Below are 18,804 nucleotides of genomic sequence, written 5' to 3'. Positions count from 1 at the left end.
CCAGAACCTTCTAAAATGCTTTCTTGCATTTGTGAACTATTAGAAGACCCAGGAAGCTCAACAGTTCTGAAGGACATGGCTCAGCTGTGCTGTGAGAACTGAAGGCAAGCAAACCCAAAATGGAACAAAAAGAAATATCAATAATATGCTCAACTTAACAAAAACATGAAGTAAGGAGGGAAAAGAACATTGAGACTATGTCCATTATTTCAGATCAAAGCAATTAAATGAAAATGCACCATTATTTATTTTATTTCTTTTTCCTGCCATAAGACAGAACAGTCTTCCTTTAAAGGAGCACATTAAGTCAAATGGTAGCTGGTGTTATGCTGTTTGTTAGGAGAGTAAACTTTTCCTAAGGTGGACTAAAACATACTTCCTCTTGATCACTTTCAAAATATTTTTGCAAAAGTGCACAAGTGAAAAAAGCAATAACAAATCCATAGTAATACAAAACCTCATCCAAAAAACCTACAAACTTAGTGTTGTGTAACTCATTTAAATTAAAAGAATTTCTAAAGGAAACACTTGTTGTTATGCTGTTCTTTTTAAAAAGAAGAACAAATCAGTAGAGCTAGTCTAAGGTAATGCAGTAATCACTTAAGAAAGGCATTACATGATTAAGGTCAGGGTTAGTGCTTCAAGCAAATAGGCCTGGCCAATGGATTACATCAAATAACATTCTCCTACCATTAAGATAAAATTCTCCTTTCCTGGTGTATATTGCAAAACAATTGCATCCCAGTGAAAAAAAACATACTCTTCTTAAATTTGCACCTCACTTCCCAAGTGAAATTATTATGCTATCACAGGTTATAGTTCCAAACAACAGCACACAAACGGACACTGTAGAGGTGTCCTATTCAGAGAAAGGAAAAGTTACTGTATTGTGCAGGAAAAACAAAACATTTTGATTCCTTCAAGTCTTTGAACTAACACATTTTCTTACCTGAAATTCAAATAACAAAAAAAAAAAAAAAATATCAAGAGAAGAAACCTGGTGAACATTAAAGCTGTTTTTCATAATCAGCATTTTAAACAAGCAGAAGAATGTAAATTCTATAATCATGTTATCTAACAACATTGTCATTCAAATACAGGTTGCCACAGTACTCCACTGTTTGGTTAGAAACTTGTGCTCAGTTTCTGACTCTCAAGCTTCTGGGAATATGAAACAGGATAGTTTTCCCTGCATGCATTAGATTTTATCAAGGAACTAGAGTTAACTATCAGAGTGACATCCAGACAGGTTCAGCACAGCTCTGGGATTATTGGTGACATGCTGCTCCAGGCTCACAGGTGAGGAAGAGGAAGGTAGGTTTCCCCTGGGCTCTGCTGATTAGTCCCACAGGCAAAATACAAACTCTTTTACTGCCAAAAGTTAAAATGAACCTGGGAAGACTGAAGTGCACAAAGCTTCAAACTTAGGCTTCCCATTCTGTTTCCCATCAGTGGCCTGCTCCAAGAGGTAAGCTATGGGGAATGCCAAAAAGCAAAGCATGATTATGGGAACGCATCTGGATGGAAGGAAACAGAACTCTCTCCAGCTATTGACAGCACTGCACAAGCAGCTCTGGGCCCAATCCAGATTTTTTGCTGTGAACCAGTGGAAACACCTCTGGCCACCCTGTCACCCACCTCATCCAGCCCAGAGCAGTCCTCTAGCACAACCCCAAGCAATGAGAAATAGCTGAGGAATGAGACATGGCAAGGATCAAGTTCACAGCACTCCATCTCCCAGAGAGCCATATGTTTCCTAAGTGCTGTCAGTCACTTAAAAGCCCAGAGCTGAGACAAGCCTGACAAAAACATCCACAGCTGTGAAAACACGGGTTTGCCAGAGAACTTTCTATCGCAGCTGCTCGAATTTGTTTCCTCCTCCTGTCTGCGCCTGCGAAGCGCGGAGGTTGGACACCATGGTTTTGCCTTGGCTGCCACCCTGTGGCTCGGGCTGTCCAGCACAAGAGCTGTCCCCAGCACCTCACCACCCAGCCTGGACCCTGCTGCACATGCCCCCATGACAGTGCAACCCCAGCTGGACTATTCTGTGAGATTTGGGAGTGAGGAACAAACTGTTAAGTTTCACAGGAAGTCATACCAACTTCTAAGTTGTGTCTAAAAGCTCTGCAAAAAGCAGCCAGGGAGACCATGCAAATCCTTTGGTTTAAGGCTCCTGAATTTCTTTGCAGTTCTACTTAAAGATAAAGATTGGGGATTTCTTTGTCCCAAGAGCAGCAACACTTGCAAACCTTTAGGACACAAATCCAGTGGAAGTCATTTCATGCAGATGACAGTATCACAGGACAAGAAAAAAGAGGGCATTTCTCTTGCACAGCAAGAAAGCAAAAGGGAGAGCTAAAAGATTTGTTTGTTGGATTCCTTCTCTCACAGCCCTTGGTGTAAAATAATGAAGTTAGAGCAGCTGCTGTTACATGCAATATTCTGGTAGAGGCCAGTGCTTGCAAGCAGGAAGGAGAGAAGACCCTAACCCACACTACCAGCTACCAGCAACCCCAGAGCCACCTGTGACTGCAACGAGGAGTCTCCCTCTTGGGAACAGCAGCTAAGGGCAGGACTGCCAGGTGGACAGCTGACAGGCATGGGCAGACAGTGGGGATGCAGGATGAGCCCAGGCAGACAGAAGAGCACTCACCTCACTCTGCAGCTGCGGGGCTTTCCAGTGGCAGCTGAGCACGGCGGCTCCCTGGCGCTGCAGCACGCTCTGCAGGGCAGCACCCTCCGCCCCGTGTGCTCCCACCAGCAGCACCTTCTTCCCACCTGGGGGACACAAGGAAGTCACTGAGCCACCCCCAGCGCAGGCCACCAGCACCAGCAGCTGCATGGAGCTCCCCCAGGCCAGCCATGGCTGCAACACTGGGGAAGGGGCTCAGAACAGGACAGAGCCGTGTGCCTGCACAACCACAGCGGCTGTGCAGCACAGCTGGCACTTCTGGAGACTGTGCACTGATGCCAGCCACAGGTCTTAAGGAGTTTCCTGCTGACTCTCTAAATTGTAGTAAGCAAATACTGTTCTGGCTTTCTGGCATTTTGCACAAATCCTTTCATTCATGTTTGTTACTAAGTACATTTAACCTCCTGTTTACAGTTCTGTCACAGGAATCCTTGCTTCAACAATTATGAATCACTGTAAGAGAGACAGCTTCTGAAACACTGCCTCAAACCAGCAGTGTCTTCATACACAGTAAACCTGCTTGTTTAAATCTGCCATTTCAGTGTCAGCACTGACACAGCACAATCCAAACCCAAGGGTTTGCTCAGCAGCAATTTACAGGCAAACCTGGGTTTCTCCAACTCCTCACACTAATCAAAACAATCAAGTGAAATCCCCAAGTGATGTCTGTATTTTCTGTTTGGAAGCCTCACATGTCTTGTGCATCTTCAGTGAAATTAAACCTCCTGATGGCAGGTAACCCCTGCCTAATACCCAAAATCTGTAGGCCTGAGACCTGTTTATTCAAATACAGCATTCAGATGTCACTGAGCAGGAGGACTCCTCCTCATTAGGAGGAGACAAATACACATCCAGTGGGAAAGCAACACAAAATAGAAAACACAACAAGGTCAGGTTATATTTGGCTCCCAGACAGGATTAAAACTGAGTAAAACAGACCAAAATTAATGTAATGATTGTGATAGAATGGCTCACCTATATCTTCAAGAAGCTCCATCACAGCACACACTGTAGGAGGAACTAGACAGTCACAGACATCACCACGTACCAAACGTCCTAGATTTACACTGGATAATCTGCAGTGGAAAAATATGGCAATTTAACAAAAAAAAAGAGTTTGTGTAACATAAATCCCCAGCAATGCTTGTAACATGGCTAAGAGCTAATCCCAAGAGCAAACATCTCTCACAAAAGCAAATCCTTTGATAGTGATGTACTGCAGCTCATTTGTATCATCCCACACCTCAGTTAGACAAACACTGAGCCTCAAGAGAGGCCAGGGAAGGGATCTGTGTTAGGATGAGTAACACAATCCCAGGATACACATGCAGCTCTTTACTTGTCACCATGGGCCACTCACAGCACGCTGGGCACAGACACTTCAGTGGCTGCAATGAGACCAGACCAGTGCTGCCACAGCCAGGCTGGCTCAGGAGGGAGCAACCCAGGTATTCCCGTACTGCACTCCATTCTCCCTCATACAGAAAGATGCTCCAAGTTTTCCATTCTCTCTGACAATCTCCCCTACTTAACATAATGGAAAGGTTTTTGAAGGATTTTTAGATATTTTTCCTCACATGAAAAAAAAAAAAAGGGAAAGTTGGATAAAAAAATGGTAATAGCCTGCAGCTAAGAGCAGGAAGGCTAAAAGAGCAGCAAAATGATAACTCACAAACCTAAATTACACCAGTGGTCTCTTCAGAGAGCAGTACAACACAGCACTGATTGGAAATCTGTGCTAATGGGTCCAAACTATTATAGCTTACTCACTCACCACAAGAGAGTGCTGTAAGGAAGTTAAAACCTCTCAGCAATTTTTCCATCAATCCTTCTTGTGAAAATTCAGTCCTTTGTACTACCCTTTGTATTACTGAAGTGCTGAAATACCTTAAGTATCACCAGTAAATCAAGATTTCATTTTTTATTTCTTTGAAAGGACTATGCCCTGAATTATGTAAAAAAAAAAAAAAAAAAAGAAAAGATAATGACCAAAACTACTTCAGCAAAAGACTTCTCATTGATTTAGAGGCATCTTTTATCACTGCTAAATAGCACAGCTAGACACAATGACTAAGGAATCCATTAATGAAAAGCATAGGAGAAAACTGATTTTATAGAGCCATCAGGCTTGTGCCTGCTAGTATTATTTCTCAGTGCTCCACTTACCCATCCACATCCTTCTCTGGTTTCACAGCATTTAATACCTTACTGCTACATAAGCTTTCTGGGAGGTCAAGAGCAAGGCCCTGCACGTTAGGATCCTCATTGAATCTCAAGATTTCACTGACAATCTAGGAAGTTAATAACAAGCATTAAAGATCAGATGAACAGATAAAAGGAGAATCTGATTAGAATGAGGTAATTTTTTTTTTCAATTACTTTATGGCCACCTTGGCTTCCCTTGCTTATTACTGTAAACTCTAAATGAACTCAGTTTTTTATTCAGTGGCTTGCAAAATTAAGCCACCCTGACTCTATTCTAAACATCTTGCAAAGTAAACACATATTATGTGACATTATGCTGCTAAAAGCAGTTTGTGTTTCACCACTCCAAACATCAGCAAAAGCCTGTCACTGTAATGGCTTCAGAAGACGTTTTTTGAAACAGATACCTTAGTTAATACGTAGTGCAAAACAGGACCAGATCACGTCCCAGAGGGACAAAAAGTTGTAACACTTGAAAGAACAATTATACAAGAAAAAAACTCATTTTATTAAACCAGCATATATGGTTACCAATTTTCCTTCTCAAAACAGCCTGATCCTAAGAGCTGGCAATTGCCTTGTGAAGAACTGTTACATTGAAAAGGCACCACAGAGAAGTTTATGAAGTTCAAGTACTGAACCAGATGCAAGTTCAAGTGGTTTATAATTGGTCATATCTGACATCTGAGACTGTACCACCTACCCTTGATTTCTTCCTCTCTAAAATACAATGCTGATTCACGCTATTCAGCTGCGACCAGGAAGAACACAAAGGAACAAAACATGTCAAACATGTTTTTTTAGGTGAGAAATGTCATGCAAGCATGTCTTCCCATTTTATATATAAAACCCGTGTGCAAGCATCACAAAGCTTTATAATAGAATTAGATTAACATCCAACAGAAAAGGATTATAAGTTGTTTTGGTTTTTTTCCCCTTAACTAATACCATGCCCTTTTAAAATGCTTTTCTTGTAAAGTATTCATTGTAATTGTGAACTCTATTACCCAAACACTTGATAAGCAATCAACATTAAGCTGGGGGAATTAGGTAGGAGTTAGATTAGCAGCAACTCTGAACCAAGAGAACACCCTACTTTCATGCTAAACACAGATTACACAAGCATGCCACTGGTACAAAAATGCATCTTTAGTTTCCTGACTCCTGAGACAAAACCAGGCATATCTCTTAAGGTCCTATGGTACTTAAGAGCAACAGACCTTGTATCCATTGCACTAGAAAGGATGAATGCATATGGACATGAAAACATCTGCATTTTTCTTAAAAAACCCCCCTTTCATATGTTACAAAATGCTGAGGGCCTACAGAGCAATTAAAGCTTCAAGCTGTATTTTTGCCTCCTGGGAAAGTAATTCAGTTTTCCATTTTAATGGCATCTTACTTTAATTCAGCTTTCCATCATCACGGCATTTAAATTACTTATAACTCAAGGAGGGTAAAGTAGTACAGTATTAACTTGCCTTTATTATGCACAGGAAGTTATGGCAAAACTCCAGTGTGCATGGTATTGAAATCCCTCCCACCTTCCCACACCAAGGAACACAACTGAGATGTGGATTTCAGTAGATTAAAAAAAACTGTCATAGTGAGTAAGCAATACAGTAAGCAAACCATGATGAATTTTATAGGAAGTAACTTCCTTTAAATACCAGAAATACTCCAACTTTCTCTTTAAATCCACTTCTAAGATGCTACTTCTAGTAAACTAACTGCAACTACTGTTGCAAAGTCACTGTATTTTACCTATTTTCTGCTGTGTTTCTCAACAGATAAAATGCATTTACCCACAACAGAGTGTATTTGTTTTTCATTTCAAAGGCCCACTCTTCTTAAATGGGTAGCTGACTATCCATAATCTACAAAGCTTCACAGTACGTTCCTTTCAATGTATCTGGAAGCAGTTCTTGAGATTACAGTGCAAGGCAGTAACATTTTAAGAACAAAGTGTACCAAAAAAACCAAAACAGTACACAGAACTCACAAGCCTGCAGGATTATCAAACTTGCCAAGCACAAGGAGGCCAGCTGATAACAGTGTCATCTTCTACTATACATTCCTTCACTGGTTTAACTTTCACGTGGTTTTCTATATTTAAAACATAATTGATATTAAGTGCTGCACCTTCAACAAGGTAAAGAATTCAGGCCTCTAGTGATTTTGGGGGGATGTTTGATTTTTAATACATAATTGAAACATTAAAAGATCAATAGACAAATGCAACATCCTCCTCTCCTTCCTCCCTCCCTTCTCCATATAATCATGTAATCTTTAATTTCCCTGAATAATCTGGGCAATAATCAGGTTCAGTCACAAGAGCAACTGCAAGAGACAGGATACCTGAGCTTGTATGGGGTTAAACACCAAGCACAAAACCAAAGTATTACTCTATTGATTCTGCCCCAGCTTGCCAGGGAACAGCAGATATGCCCATTAATTCTCTTTGTTCTCACTCTTGCCAGTAAGGGGATAATATTTGCTATTTAAACCAAGGCAAGCCTAAGCCTAATTTGAGTTACTAGAGGTCAGTCAAGATAATAATGAATGTCAGTAACAAATAGGAGTTTATGACAAAAATGGAAAAGGAAGACTCAGGTACTTCAGTTACCTCATCTTTGGTGCTACCTTCAGGAAGACAGATGTGAATAACACGTAGACCAATCTGTTGAAAGAAAATACTTATAATTACCAAAGGCAAGTAGCTCACGATTATTAACGCATGTATCAGCTAAAGCTTACCTCTTTGGCAAAGTTCTTGTTTGCTTCTTGAATCAACTGGTCATTATGTGCCTTGGGGAACAAAACAGTAACTGAGTTTTAAAATAATACATTTTTAAATTGAGTACAGTAATGCACATGTCTATGCAAGAAACATAGTGACAATGTCTGTGTCTAAAGGTATTTAAACTAATAAGAAACAAATCTAAGAAAGAAGCAGAAGGCCATCCCTGTTAATTTCAAATAGTTCAAGACTGCTGACAGTGAATAAAAGAGCATTATAAAGCACAGGCTTCATGGAGAAGCACAATTCCTGTTAGGGAAGGACAGCTTGCCCTCTATCCCCAGCTCCCTCCCTGCACTGCCAGCATTCCTGGCACTGCACTATGAGCATCCCACTCCCCAAACGTGGCAGCTCGTAGTGAGGGGCAGCACAGAAGTTGCTGCACTGAGGACACTGTGCAGTGCTCCCACTGTGCCAAGGAAAAAGACAGGTCTAGGGACAGCTCAGCAGCTGCCTCCCTTGTGACAGTAAATGTGGGACTGTGCCCCCACACTGACTGCTCAAGAAGTTTAACTGGGAGGGAGCAACAGGTGGTACCACACTGTCCCCTGCAATGTCCCTGCTGCTGCAGCACTGGCAGGTGAACACTGACCTTGTGTGAGTGCAGAAAGTCCCTGCCCTAAACCAGTTCCTATCAAAACCCACTGAGCAGCACAGGTGAGGCCAGAGCTCAGCATGTGGGCTGGCAGAGTGCAAGGGCAGGACAGAAGCTGCAGGGGAGCCAGTGGTGCTTTGCTGAGCTTTGCAGGGCAACAGCTCCACTGCTAAGCAGGATCCTGATGCTCTATTTTACTTTTTAGCATCAAAAAAATTAAGAAGCACCCACCAATCATTTTTTGCTGTTGCACAGCTCCAACAGAGGTTCAACATGGATAATAAGCAACACAAGTATCAATTTTGGCATTAATTCAGATTCAGTTGACTCAAGAGGAAAGGGACACTCCTAAAATCATTACACTGCAGGTTCAGTCTGCAACTCCTCATTCCCAGCCCTGCAGAAGAGGTGGTGCCCTGTCATGCCGACTGCCATCACTCACGAGTACAGGAGCTAACTTCCCTGTCCTCCCCCTGCTCCTCTGGGCAGATGTGGCACATGGGGAGCAGCACAAATCTTAAGGCTCTGCCCACATTACTGGTAGAGCAGTGTATCACAAGAACACCTGTAGAACAAAGCAAGTTTTCTTTGCACCAACAAATATACATTTAAAATGGGCTTCAGTCTTCACCACCAGACCAGAGCTAGATGATTGGAAAGCTGGAGAACAGCTTGGGTGAATTTTAGAAGGATCTCCATGTTCCTACAGCCACCTCATGAGGCAGATCAAGTGGGGCAAACAGGGACAAGAGGGACATCCCTTCCATTGTGCCAGCATAAAACATGCATGTGGCCATGCAGAAAACCAGATCCAGGAGACAAATGTGGTTGAAAGGAAGCCTCTTTAGACCCCTTGGGCAGGAAGAGATCCCCATCCTAGTCCAGATCATGGTGCAACTGGATGGAGACTAACAGGAGTGAGAAAAAACAGGACACTGCTTTCCTATCAGTCCTTAAGCTTTAGCTTAGAGGGCTCTGTGAAAATGCAGTGATCAGGGAGGGTGAGAGATGAGAGAGACTGTTCAGATAGCCTCACTAGAAGGTCTTCTGAAATAAAGCTGTTGCTGCATTACTTAGATTCACTATCAGTACTTTAAAAATACTTACAGTTTTGTTTCAAACTTAAAACCTACTGGGTCAGAGTTTCAGTGTGTGCTCACTCAAAACCAATACCACCATCCTAGGAAACAGGACAATTACATTTTTGCTAGCATAGCATTGGGTCCCCTCTGAATGATAAATGTTCCTAGTTCTGTGGCTTTCAAACCTTAAGAGATCTAAGGATGAACATCTTTCAGCTTTGCAAGGATAGCAATCCTCATCCCTGATTTTGACTATCAAAAACGGCACCATCTGTGGATGGAAAGCTCTTTGCAGCATTAGTGAAACAATGGTTCTCAATTACTGCAAGACTCCTTCACATCAGAAAGTGCTGCTACATCTACAGGATGCTGACACTTTACACTTAGTTCACACAGACCCTTCTGAGCTGACTGAGACTTTTTAGTGTGGTTTTCCTCTCCTTAGAAGAGCAGGAAGACATTGATAAGCTGTAGCTACCCAAAGGTAACATGGCTGACAGGAAGCAACAGGGTCTTTCATTAATCCTGGCATTGTTATTTCAGGGGTGAGAAGTGAAGAGAGGCCCACGTTTTCAGGAACATAAGGACTTTGCTCAGGATTGCAAAACAAGCTTCAAGCTAAATAAAGGTTTGAGAACACTACTTTAATTCAACTATTAAGTTAATCAACCTAGACAAGCTGTGAGAAAAAGTGATCCACACTTAAAATGAGGGACTACATTGGCAAAAGGAAGAAGGATAAAACTGTTCCCTTCCTTTCCTTTGCAAAGCCTTCCCAGTCTGAAGTTTGCTGTGACTGTTTCAGGCCTGAAGAAGGGCAATCTGCCATCTGGTGGAGCTACCTCATCCTACTTCTTTACTTTATAATAAAGCAGACAATATTCTTTATGGGAAAAAAGGATTAAAATTACTTTCTCCATGGTGTGCTTCTGAAGTTTCAGACAAGTAACAATACCAAAGGAGACCTCTCACAGCCAGTGAGTGCACAGACATACTTTACCTGAATAATGGCAAGCGTTGGCTCAAGGCGAGGGTTTTCTCTCTTAAGAGAGGCCAAGGAATTCTTTGCATTGTCGGTGACTTTGCTGCAACACAATAACAAGTAAATCTTTAACAAAATAAATTCTCCTAACATTAGTGGGCAGAAACCAATGTTAGTCAACAATGTAACAGAAATGCTTGTGCATGTAATTTTCAATCTCCAAAATTATGGTTGGATGTAAACTGTGAGTGCTGGTGCTCAGCAGGTAGGTACAGAAAACCTTAAAAGGCTTTTTTTTTTTTTTTAATAGGTATGTGGGCCATTGCTCTGACATGCCCAAAACTTTATAGCTAGGCTGTGCAAATTCATGAGAAAGCTTGTCCAGCCCCACCACGGGAAGCATAGCAGGGAACCACCACCCTGAGCTGTCTGATCCCCTCTTGGGTGAGGTGCATCCTTCATCTCCATACCCCTGGCCAGGGCAGTGACAGATGCACAGGACTTTACAGCTCCGGCTGCCATGGCTTAACACGGGCTACACCAACCCCTGGAGCAGCAGAACAGCCACTCTCATGGATGCCTTTCAAAACCACTGGCAGAAGGGAGACAAGGCAGCTCTGTTTGCCACACTGCTTCTTGGAAAAACTAGTGACAGCCAAGCACTGGGAATGCTTTCTGGAAAAAAATTCTGGGTAAGTGGCAGCCAGCTCTCCTCCATTACTTTTTGCATGTGCAGGTGATACTTACCCAGCTAGACAAAGAGGAAATATGTCTGTCTGTCCCCCACAGCAAGGAAGACAAACAGAGGAGAACAGCCTGGAGTGGATTTCTGACAGCTCCTACCCTTGCAGAAGCCAATGACCAGTTCAATTCAATGCCATTGTAAACTATCCCATCCAGGGCTGAATCGGGACGGGGAGGGAGCAGGGACACGTTTTCCCAGGCACACATCCGCGCACCGCCTCACCTGAGCCCCCGCCGCACGACGGCAGCTCTGCCCGCTCCCAAAACGCCCCCAAAACCGAAACGCGCAGCAAATCCCGCCAGCAGTTCTGGGGGAACGGGGCAGTTTTACCACGAGGTTCCCCCAAAAATCCCACCTCAAAAACCAACCCGCCGCTCCCAGCGAGGGCGCATCGCCCAACTCCCCCTCTCCCCTCCTCCCTCGGCGCCCACACCACGGCACCCCCCGGTTGCATCAGCCGGCGCTGCCTCCCCACGTGCGCCTCTTACCGGGCGGCCGCGGCCGCGGCTGGGCCCCGGGGCAGCGGCGCGCTCAGCCCGCGGCGCGGCGGGGGCAGCGGCGGGGCCAGGCAGCGCCGCAGCGCCGCGCTCCGCATCGCGCTCCGCGCTCCGGCAGCCGCGGCGCTCCGCGGGCACGGGGCAGCGCGGCAGCGAGGCCGGGGGGCGGGCGGGGATGGAGCACCGCCCGCCCCCGCTCCCCGCCCCGCCGCTCCCCGGCTTTCGCTTCCGCTTTTTCTTTGCGAGAAAAAAAGCTGCATCCAAATCACCCCCCAACATCAGGCAGAAGCCAGTAGCTTTCTTCTTCCGGCCCCCCGCAATGAAAAGCACCCAAAGGTTTTGCATACTCAACGTTTATTAAAAATAGTATGAAATGGTCCCTGGGAGAAGTTACAATACTAGTAGAAGTCCCTTTTTTTCTGGTTGGTTGGTTGTTTTCCCCTCCCTCCCGATTCCACTGGTTGCATGAGATGCGAGTTAAACATTCTCCTAAAGCCGTTTAAACAAATCTAGATGCGCGCCCACAGATTTACTTTCTATCCATATTTACAATACTTTACAAGCTATATTAAATAAATATGGGCTTTGCTACACCTCGGCGTCTTAAATATGTACAACATTATTTTTCAGTCGGATTTTACTAGATAGATAGGGGTCCTATCACAGGGGGTGTGCTGACTGTAACAAGTATCCCTGTGGTACGAGCTAGTAAGTACCATGACCAACCAGCCCTCAAAAGAACAATTCCTAGCCAATGCAAGATACGTGTGGTAAATAATTTAGTCAGTTCTAATAAATTCAAGTCCTCAAATCTTAGTCTACAAGTAATTAGCTGTACACTAATAACTTCAGTTTTTCCTCATGGTAACCGATGTAGTAAATAATCAGCTGTTCTGGAAGTACAGTGCTCTGTAACTGAGGGGAGTGATAGGTGGTTAGTAAAAATAGTATTTCAATGAAATTCCTTTGTTTATTGATATGTTTAACTCGGTACTGGCTTTATCCATGTAATCTGAAAATGTAAGCACCAAAAAAGAACAACAGTCACACAAGATGATCAGTGTAGATGTATCTAGGCTTTCCTTTCGGTACAATGTTTTTTCAAGTAACAGAATCCAAACCTGTGCAACAAAGATGATGAAGGGAAGTTAAGCGCAGATGGTATTGGAAAGCCTGTCCTTGCTCTAAACGGCAGCATTTATTCTATACACTATTTGCAAAAGAATGGAATGTATTCTCATTTTTAAGCTACTTTTTATTGTACATGAATTGGATTAGAATCAGCACTGACTGATTTACAAAAGATATTTTTTTACCTCTCTCTGTCAGGAAAGGTCACTTCCTGCCACAGGAGATGCATGCCCTGGGGACTACAGCCTGTCACTCAACCAGCAGTATCACTGAACCACCCTGTGGGCCAAACACGCCCCACAATTAGCATTTCACCCAAGAATCTGACCAGGCCTCATTCTCTTACAGGGTTACTGACACTGGGACTTGAGCAAGTGCCTGGCAGGTCACTGTGTGTAACACACAGCTTTGTTTCAAACTCCACCCAGCAGCTTTCGACTCCTGGGTGCTGAACTCAGATTTGGCTTGCGTGTCACAAGATACTCAGATACTCAAGGTACTCAGATCTTGTTTGCATGTCACAAGATACTCAGATACTCAAGATACTCAGATCTTGCTTGTGTGTCACAAACGCCACCATCACTGGAGGTACCAAGACTGGCCTAGCCCTCTTGACAAGCAGTGCAGCTCCCCTTCTAAAGCCAAAATCATTCCCCAGGCAAGAACTGTGTCACATCCACAGGTTCTCGTAAAAAGCCTCCACTGCCTCTCTTCTGCCTCCTATGCAGTTCCAGAAAGTAGAAGAGGCTTCAGACACAGAGCTATCAGCCTGGCACAAGTGCTAGGACTAGATTTTCTTTAAAATGTAAGAAGCTTGCTCTAAAATAATGTAGCATATTCATTGGTCCCACACACTTGGAATCTGCCTGATGAAAAGTAACGTGCAAAAAGGTTATGTGCAATTGCACACGTAACCTGTTGGTGTAATCACCAGAACCCTGCTCAGAAATCTGCACAGTCACAGCAGCAGCTGCCCAGCTCCTGTATGTAAGCAGAGTAATCATACAGGTATTTTGGATGCAGAACACTGGACACCAACTGGAAAGTCTAAATACCAAGGTTTCCAAATGATAAAATGGCTTAAGAATCAAATGTTATTACACCTGGTTCGATGGCAAGAATCAGGGGGTATCACACCTAAGAAATGAAGAGATGTGAAGGGTCAGCAGGAGATGAGAAGTTCACACGTGCTACAGAGAGACCCCAGACAGTGCACACGTGGCCTTTTTCACATCTAGGATTCTAAACCATTTTTTAAAAGATACATTTTGCATCTATTTACAACATTATTGCGATACAATGCCTGATAGTGTAATATTATGGAAATACGTGATGCCAGTACTGATTGTCCTAGTATATATTCTGTCATGATAAGGCAGTACAGCTAGAAATTATTGAAAGCATCAAGCAAAGCTACTTGAACTGAGACACTGAAACTTTTCCCTTAAAGACTGGACAATATTCTGTTGATTAGGAGACGGTACTCTCCACAGGTAGTCATTCAGTTTATCCGAATCACTGTATGCAGTCAGATATGGGGTAAGTGCGTGTTTGCTGCTGGCAGACTTTGCAGGAGTACAGGAGACAGTTTTGCCACAGAACATTTCAGAAGGAACAGCATCTGTGTTACGCAGTTTAGGATCTGATTTCCTTGTTTGGTTCTGAGAAGTCTCCAAGTCAGATCCCTCATCTTCAGACTTTATTTCAACATAGTCATCATCATCCCCTTCTCCATCTTCAGAATCTTTGAAATTTGAAAAATAGTTCTGAGTAGCCATCTGTGCTGTCAGAGGGGAGGCTCTGTTCACTCTAAGAACCTTTTGAGAATCCTGCAGAATCATATCAGAATAGTTTTCGGGGATTTGCTTTCTCATCTCCGGCCCTGTATATCCTGAAGCAATTCCAGGAGTTTGATGGCTGTTGAATCGAAAGTTCCTATTCAAATGGAGTCTTTTCTTATCAATTTCATTATCATATACAATTGATTCTCCAGACCTGTTGACCACTATTGAGGACGAGGACTGCGACCTGCTGTATGCCTGTGGTTTTGCACTGCTTACTCTCCTCCCCAGCGAGTTATAGACATGATCTTGATGCAAGTTTTCTTTGTTTGGTTGGCTTATAATGGCACTCCACCTCTGTGCTGGGACATGCAGACGGTTGGAAATCTGAAGGGAAGGCACTGAGCCAGCTGATGGCAACTGCTTTGAATTGCTTTTTGTACCAGCTTCTGTAAATGAGTTCTTGGACTTTGTGTCCTGGGATTCGGAACATGGAGAGAAGTCGGCCAGCTCGCCGTTACTGTACGTGGAATGCAAAAGCCAATCTTCTGCTCTTGAGCATTCACTGGTGGGCTGGGAACGGGGAGGACATGTGGCCGTGGGTGTGGAAAACCTCCCAGCTGATGGCTCCTGAGGAGTGGCCCCGGCTTCCTTTTGGACCTTAGGTGTACTGTCCCTGAAGACAATTTGGTCATAAAGCTGGGAATATTCAGCTATTCTGGCACCTAGAAAGAAGAGAGAATTAACTTAGCACAGATGAGGAATCCATTTCAGCGAATCATACTAAAATGTTAAAATGTTAAAATCTCAAAGCGCTCAGTTGTGTCAATAAATTTGGCCTCTGCAAAGTAACATGAAACATTGGAGGCCTTTGCATCACATTTCAGTACACTTTGTTGAGGAAAAGAAGCATAAAATATCTTGCTACAGTGAGCAGTCATGCAGGACACAATGCAGCACATGGTTCCAATAATATGCTGCTTGTTTTATGTTAAAATGGAAAAGAACATTCTAAAAATGGCCTGGTAAATAAGATATTTAGGGAATTTTAAAAATATCACAAGAAGGCAAGAATGACACTCTGGTGCATGGAGTCTGCTGGCTCCACATCTTCCATTGGTTTCAATTGATCATAGACAAAAATAGTTCCAGACATGTTGCATATCCATGACTTTGCACATTCATTAGCTGATAGAAAGATTATCAGTTCTTTCTTATCTGACCACATTCCTTATGCTTATGGGTATGATTCTGAATGGTACCTGAGTAAATATACGTGACTTGTTAGAAGGCAGACTGACATGAAAAAACACTGGTTTAGTCCAACTCTAAAGAACATGCTATTAAAGGAAACAACTGCTTTTCTGTGGGGAGGCCAATAGTGCTTCAGGCATGATTTCTACTTCCAGCCTCAGCTGAATTGCTCTTTCCTGAGACTGCCCTGCTATTTCTTCCCAAAGTTATCAAGTAACCAGAAATGAGATATAAAGGACCGTTCTTGTTAAAGCAGTGTGAGAAAATTAATTTCAGTTGTAACACAGAAAATACGATCCTGATACTCAATGACCAAGGTGAGAAAAATTCATAATGTTCCATTTCAGAACACAAAGTTCACTGAAAGTTACTGAATAAATGTAACTGTACAGAAATGTTTTTAACATACCAATAGCAGGACCTCCTTGTTTCTTCTCCTCCAGAATAGCAGCAAGATCTTTGTGTTTCATTTTCTGTTGTCTGCCAGCTGGCTGTTCCTGCTCTGGACTTTTAACTTTCAAAAGCTGGTTAGCCTTCTTAATTTTTTGACTGTATTGTCTTGCCATCATAAAAACTCTGTTCTTTGTTTTATCCATAACAGCCAAGTCATTTTCCACGCCCTCTGCAGGTGTGCTGGACAGAACACTACTGGTGGGCTCATATGGGCTATCTACAAAAGGCATCTCACTGGAGAAGGAAGATCTGTTCAAACTCATAAAAGAGTTCTCCTTGCATGGTGTAGTGTCTTCAAACCTCAGATTAGCCTCACTTATGGTGGCAGCCCTGGGCTTCACAGTTTTAGGGAAAATAGGAGTTTCTGGCAGAGAGAGAGTAGACAGTGAGTACTCCACATCTTTACTCAGTTCAGGTGTGCTACCAGCATGCAGCCTTTCCTGCATGTCATCTTTACAAACAGGAAAGGCTGCAAGGACACGGTCTCTTGTCTTTTCCTCATTTTTCTTGATGTAGTTCTCCAGGTCATTCCAAATCTCGTCTACTTCTTCTGAGAGTTTATCTGCCGCAGACTTATGCGACAGCGAGTCGGAGTTGGAGGAGCTATCGACTAAGCTCAGATAGTCAGTGTCAATGGGAACACGATGGTAAGGACCTTCATCTTCACTGAACTGCAGACTCTCCTCAGAAACAAAATGTCGTAGATTGTCACAATATGCAAAGTCTTTTTCCAAAAAACTTCTCCTTTTAGAGGATTTTAAGGGTTCACATTTAAAATTCAATAGAGATGTTTCTGGAAGCCGTATGGTGTCATAGATGTTGTCTTCAATAATTCTGAGCTCATCCAAACTTGAAGTTGGTGCTTCTTTACTGAGCAGTATCTCCTCCCTGCTAGCATGAATGGAGGTCCTCTTTTGATTTGATGTTTTCTTTTTGGAAGTTGAATCTGAGCTGCTTTTGTTTTCAGCCTCATACAGAGAGTCTCTAGCTGATCTCCGGGGACCATGATGTGTCTCCTCCCTTCTTGTCAGACCCATCAGCTTTAAGTCTTCATAGCTTATATTATCATAAACATGTTCAATATCATCGATAGTCAGCTCCTCTGAAGATTCAGGATACGCATTCCTACTGCTCCCCTCTGCTGTCTTCACTTCCCTTCGAGAACCACGCTCCCCTGTTTTACACCTGGCGCCGGCTGGACACGTGTTGCTCTCACCAGCACTACTGGCCCGTCTGACAATTTTGTGACGAGTGGGGCTGGAAGTCTCATTTTGATGCGCTTGCCCCAAGTGCCAGCTGCATGGACGGCCAGAAGAGCCCCTCCTTTCTCCACCAGGAGCTGAGCTTGTGTTGGATGTAGACGCTGATGGTACAAACATCTGGTAATCGTCTTCATCATCCTCATTCTCATAAGGTGGGCGCCGGCTGGGGAACAATGCCTGCCTGATCTGATGGTCCGTCCAGATGTTTCTAACAGAGGTACCTCCCCCCAGGATATTCATGATCAGAGAGTTGCTCTGGGGTGTACTGAACTGTCTAGGAGACTGTGGCTGTCTAGCTGTGCAGGAAAATGGAAGATCGGTATTCAATTGCATTGATTCTTCATCTGAAGGGTCCTTGGAGCTCTGTGGAGATTTGAAATTTGCAGGTAACATTAGTATATCCCTGTAATAATAATAATACAGCAATTCCCTCTTTTCACAGGACTGCGACAGCACCAGTGTGTCCTGCAGCAGAGAGTCACGTGGAGATGGGCAGGGCAAGGGCTCTCTCTCAACAGAGTGAGGGAGCCAAGGTGGCAGTGCCAGACTACTTTGCCTCCTAATCCTTACCATGGCACAGAGTTCACTCCCGGTGTTTAATAACATCTTACTTCAAATACAAGACAGTAGCTTATGTTAATGCCTGAGTAATTAAAGGCAAATTTGTTTGGCAGGAGTTGGATTAAACCTTTTATGCTAACTCTGCAGTTTCACAGTTGGATTAAGCTAATCTGACTCTGGGCTTGTGCCAAAAGTTTTGTTCTTCTCCTTTTCCTCGCCTATAACCCTAGCAGAAAGGAATCTTATGCTCTCTAGCACATGCCACTGAAAACATCTTTTTCTTTTTAGTGTAAGTTTTCATCCAGATCTAATTTACAGCAAGGCCACGTGCTCCCTAATGCCAACATAAAGGATGCTTTAGATATTGCTGGCCAGAGTTTGGGGGAGTGAGGGAAAGATAATGCCTTTTATCTTCAGTTAAAGCTGATTGGTTTAGTCAGTTTTTCTCAGCCCCCAAAGGAGTCTTTTGTCATAGACATGAATATTTTGATGATATGAACATTGATACATAACATAAACAGAAGATGATGTATCTGTCAACCTAGGGAAAACAGATTTCTTTGAGATACCTATGATGCATAGCAAAATAGAAGTAAAAAATAAGAATTACTTACCTGCATTTCACATTTATTGAGATTGAGACTTCTCCGTTTTTCAACATTTTCAGCAGCTTGACTATTAAGTCTTTTTCTTCCCCCTTTTGATTTCTGCTGTGAGTTTTGCTGTGATTTTAAAGAAAAAAAAAGTGAGGGGTAATAAAACTT

At 43.2% G+C, this 18,804-nt stretch overlaps 2 protein-coding genes across 11 annotated transcripts in view; both read right to left on the bottom strand.

Moving 5' to 3' along the window:
• The window catches only part of MTHFD1L (methylenetetrahydrofolate dehydrogenase (NADP+ dependent) 1 like), a 144,840-nt gene extending 133,134 nt beyond the window's left edge, over nucleotides 1-11,706 (bottom strand). Inside the window, exons 1-7 of one of the 2 annotated variants that reach the window (XM_064413316.1) lie at nucleotides 11,590-11,706; nucleotides 10,375-10,459; nucleotides 7,655-7,705; nucleotides 7,524-7,577; nucleotides 4,859-4,983; nucleotides 3,668-3,768; nucleotides 2,654-2,778 (exon numbers count right to left, since the gene is read on the bottom strand). In XM_064413316.1, coding sequence (XP_064269386.1) covers nucleotides 2,654-2,778; nucleotides 3,668-3,768; nucleotides 4,859-4,983; nucleotides 7,524-7,577; nucleotides 7,655-7,705; nucleotides 10,375-10,459; nucleotides 11,590-11,696 — 648 coding nt within the window. In that variant the 5' untranslated portion in view covers nucleotides 11,697-11,706. Of the gene's footprint in view, nucleotides 1-2,653; nucleotides 2,779-3,667; nucleotides 3,769-4,858; nucleotides 4,984-7,523; nucleotides 7,578-7,654; nucleotides 7,706-10,374; nucleotides 10,460-11,589 lie in introns of those variants that run through there. The other variant, XM_064413317.1, reaches the window with a different exon arrangement.
• A 229-nt stretch (nucleotides 11,707-11,935) lies between these two features.
• The window catches only part of PLEKHG1 (pleckstrin homology and RhoGEF domain containing G1), a 128,038-nt gene continuing 121,169 nt past the window's right edge, over nucleotides 11,936-18,804 (bottom strand). For all 9 annotated transcript variants that reach the window (XM_064413307.1, XM_064413309.1, XM_064413313.1 and 6 more), the window contains 3 exons: nucleotides 18,655-18,762; nucleotides 16,174-17,842; nucleotides 11,936-15,235 (listed from right to left, as the gene is read on the bottom strand). In XM_064413307.1, the coding sequence (XP_064269377.1) occupies nucleotides 14,133-15,235; nucleotides 16,174-17,842; nucleotides 18,655-18,762 (2,880 nt within the window). In that variant the 3' untranslated portion in view covers nucleotides 11,936-14,132. The remainder of the gene's footprint in view (nucleotides 15,236-16,173; nucleotides 17,843-18,654; nucleotides 18,763-18,804) is intronic.

This window comes from Passer domesticus, chromosome 3 (assembly GCF_036417665.1).
Source record: "Passer domesticus isolate bPasDom1 chromosome 3, bPasDom1.hap1, whole genome shotgun sequence".
NCBI classification, from domain to species: Eukaryota; Metazoa; Chordata; class Aves; order Passeriformes; family Passeridae; genus Passer; species Passer domesticus.
This window is presented reverse-complemented; position numbering and strand designations above follow the sequence as displayed.